Source organism: Nestor notabilis, unplaced genomic scaffold (genome assembly GCF_000696875.1).
Source record: "Nestor notabilis isolate BGI_N333 unplaced genomic scaffold, ASM69687v1 scaffold1386, whole genome shotgun sequence".
In the NCBI taxonomy this organism is placed as follows: domain Eukaryota; kingdom Metazoa; phylum Chordata; class Aves; order Psittaciformes; family Psittacidae; genus Nestor; species Nestor notabilis.
In genome coordinates this window covers 5,066-8,960 of record NW_009931296.1, presented here as the reverse complement: position 1 = coordinate 8,960, position 3,895 = coordinate 5,066, and the positions used below count along the sequence as shown (strand labels likewise).

Below are 3,895 nucleotides of genomic sequence, written 5' to 3'. Positions count from 1 at the left end.
AGCAGAGAGCTGTGTGTTTATCCCCCTGGGATCATTGGCTGCAGCTTGGATGTGCCTCTGAAATTCTTTCCCCCGCAGCAGATGCCAGCAGGGCTGCGTTGGGCCCAGGCCCTGCCAGACATTCCTGGAGGCTGGGGCTCACTTGTTCCTGCATCCCTCTCTGCCTGTAGAATTGCACCCACAGCTCCCAGTATCAGCCCGGGGTCCCTCCTCTGCACCCCCTTCTCCCACCATTCACCCCCCTGGCTGAACCCCCATGAAGTTACTGAGGATAAGAAGCCCCCTTTGTCCCAAGCCAGAGGTGCTAACACTGCTCTTCCCTTGTCCCCTGCTCCGTGTCCCCCTCTGTGCCACCCACCCACAGGGTTTCTTCCGCCGGACGATCCGCATGAAACTGGAGTATGAGAAGTGCAAGAGGAGCTGCAAGATTCAGAAGAAGAACAGGAACAAGTGCCAGTACTGCCGCTTCCAGAAATGCCTCTCGTTGGGAATGTCGCATAACGGTGAGTGAGTGTCACTGCTGGTGCCATGGGGCCACCTGCCCTTCTGTGTGGGGTTTGTAGGTAGCTTTGCTTTATCCCGTCGCTGTCGTCCTGCTAAGGGAATCATCTTTCACACCCAGTGCTTTGAGCCTTTGGCTCTTCATCCCCTTCTTCTACACAAGAAGGGGTGGTTTGTCCCCACCATGCAGGCTGGCTGGTGGCACATGGCTTTCCATTATGGACTGGCCCAGAGGGAACCGGACACGCAGATTGCTCTTCTGTGCTGGGATTAAGCTTCAGGTGCAACCATCTTGTTCCTGGGCAAGTAAAGGTGTTCATGTGGGAAGAGGGGTTTGTGTGAGAGCCCAGAGGAGTGAGGATGGTTGCTGGTGTGAGGCTGTGTTGGCAAGAGTAACCAGCAGCAGTAACAGCTGGTTCATGAAGGCGTCAATGCTAGAGGAGCTGCATCCCCAGAGAAGCATTATGCTGGTGTTCACCAGCGGACCTCTGTGGTGACAGAGCAGGTGCTGCTTCCCTGGGTGCATCCCCTGGGATCATCCCCAGTGTCCTGACCGACTGGTTTGCCCCCAGCAATCCGCTTTGGCCGCATGCCCGAGGCAGAGAAGAGGAAGCTGGTGGCGGGGCTGACAGCGAGTGAGATCAGCTGCCAGAACCCGCAGGTGGCCGACCTGAAAGCATTCTCCAAGCACATCTACAACGCCTACCTGAAGAACTTCAACATGACCAAAAAGAAGGCGAGAGGTATCTTGACCGGGAAGGCCAGCAGCACCCCAGTAAGTTTCCTCCCCAGGGCAGACAGGGTTAGCCATGACCACCACAGGGGGCTGTTCTCTGGGGGATCCTGTAGCTGTTCCCCATGTAGGAGCTCCCAGCTGCAGCAGGATGGGCTCTACACATCCTGCCCCTAACTGGGCAAATTGCTGTTTCTCTGCAGACTTGTGCAGTTCTGGGGGGTGCAGATTGCCCCAGTGGGAAGAGAACAGCAAAGGGACAGGCAGACAAATGCAAGTGTCCTTGGCAGAGCTGCTATCTTGAGTCCCTGCAACATGTTCATAGAGTCATTAGAATAGTTTGGGTTGGAAGGGACCTTCAGAGGCCATCTAGTCCCACCTCCCTGCAGTGAGCAGGGACATAAATGTGTTCGTAACTGCTTGCTTCTTTTTCAAGCAGCCTTTTGTGATCCATGACATGGACACCTTGTGGCAGGCAGAAAAGGGACTGGTGTGGAAGCAGCTAGTGAATGGCATCCCCCCCTACAAGGAGATCGGGGTTCACGTCTTCTACCGCTGCCAGTGCACGACGGTGGAGACTGTGCGGGAGCTCACCGAGTTTGCCAAGAGCATCCCCAGCTTCATAGGCCTCTACTTGAATGACCAAGTGACTCTGCTGAAGTATGGGGTGCACGAGGCCATCTTTGCCATGCTGGCCTCTATCATGAACAAGGATGGGCTCTTGGTGGCCAATGGGAATGGTTTTGTGACTCGTGAGTTCCTGCGTAGCCTGCGCAAGCCCTTCAACGAGATCATGGAGCCCAAGTTTGAGTTTGCAGTGAAGTTCAACGCGCTGGAGCTGGATGACAGTGACCTGTCTCTGTTTGTGGCTGCCATCATCCTATGTGGAGGTGAGTGGGGGCTTTTGGTCATGAAAGTGTCAAGAAGAGTCCTCCTGTACTTAGGGGTGGTTTGGGGTGTGCTGCAGGACCTGAGCTGCCGCTGAGGGGTGCCAGAGATCAGCCAGGGGTGTCTTAGGGGGTTGGAAGAAGAACAAAACAGTTCCAAAACCAACGCTTCTCCATGGCAGTGATGCCTAGCAAGCCTGGACCAAGAACAAGGTGTGTAGAATCACAGAATCCCTGTCCTTGAACACTGCCAGGGATGGGGCAGCCACAGCCCCTGTGCCAGCGCCTCAGCACCCTCCCAGGAAAGAGCTTCTGCCTTAGATCTAACTTCCACTTCCCCTGTTTCAGTTTAAACCAATTTCCCTGTGTCCTATCACTACAGTCCCTGATGTAGAGTCTCTCTCCAGCATCCTTGCAGCCCCCTTCAGACAGTGGAAGCTGCTCTGAGGTCTCCACGCAGCTTCTCTTCTCCAGGCTCAACAGCCCCAATGTTCTCAGCCTGTCTCCATACAGGAGCTGCTCCAGCCCCTGATCATCCCCGTGGCCTACGCTGGACTTGCTTCGTCCTTATGCTGGGGACACCAGAACTGCACCCAGTGCTGCAAGTGGGATCTTATGAGAGCAGAGTAGAGGGGCAGGATAACCTTGTTTGACCTGCTGGTCATGTTGACCAGCACTGAGAAGTGGCACCTCCTTCTTGTATGCTGCTGTGGGATGTGTTGTCTGAGGGCACACTTCCCCTTGTCTAGCTGATGAGGTTGGAGTCACAGCGGGTGGGTTACAGTCCCCATCTCCCTTTCCCCAGGAGGAGCATATGCTTTGGAGGGCTACACCGTAACACTGCAGCTTCCTCTCCACAGACCGCCCTGGCCTGATGAACGTGAAGCAAGTGGAGGAGATCCAAGATAACATCCTGCGGGCACTGGAGTTCCACCTGCAGTCCAACCACCCGGATGCCCAGTACCTCTTCCCCAAGCTGCTGCAGAAGATGGCAGACCTGCGGCAGCTGGTGACAGAGCATGCCCAGCTCGTGCAGAAAATCAAGAAGACAGAGACTGAGACATCTCTGCACCCTCTTCTGCAGGAGATCTACAAGGACATGTACTAAGGACCTGTTATTTATGCGAATGAAGCCATGATTCCCATCAAGACTCTTTGTACAGAAACAAGGAAAACCTTTTCCCCCACGTCTTCCATTTCTTCTACTGGAAACTCTTTTCTACGTGACCCTGACATACGGTACATAGGGTGAGATGCCATCAGCCACCTCCTGCTAGGCCAAGGGCTTCTGTTAACACACACTAACAAAAGTACAAAGGCAAATCATAAGCTACAGTTTCCGTTACTACAGCCCAGCTCTTCAGCTGCAACTTGGAGCAACCACCCAGTTTACATGGTGGGGTTCCTGCAGCAGCCCAGGGATGGTGGGAGATGTTGTGGTCATTAGGAGACCCGACCGTGGTGCAGGTATCTGCTGGGGCCAGCAACAGCACTTACGATATGTCTTGATTTTTGTATTGCACTCCGAAGATGTGGTCCTGAGCCGTGAGGGACAGTGTAATGAAAGGATGTTTCTCCCTATCCCAAAGAAAAGCCAGAGTGTTTGAAGATGGGTGGTGTGGTCCTAGCTGAGACCCTCAGCTGCTGCCCTCCTCCCTCGGTGTGTGGCGTGTTCCTGTCTCCCAGAGGGGTTGTGTGATCTCTGCCTTCCCTTGCTCCTGGTACCGCTGTTTCAAAGGGATCCTGCTCCTCAGCTCCTCAATGTGAGAGACAG

At 54.5% G+C, this 3,895-nt stretch overlaps 1 protein-coding gene across 1 annotated transcript; it reads left to right on the top strand.

Moving 5' to 3' along the window:
- Positions 1–364: 364 nt before the first annotated feature.
- Positions 365–3,446, top strand: PPARD (peroxisome proliferator-activated receptor delta; the record flags this gene model as incomplete). Its single annotated transcript, XM_010015817.1, has 4 exons — positions 365–503; positions 1,074–1,276; positions 1,671–2,124; positions 2,982–3,446. Coding segments are annotated over 4 exons (1,044 nt in total), but the record flags the coding sequence as incomplete, so codon positions are not given.
- Between the last annotated feature and the right edge of the window lie 449 nt (positions 3,447–3,895).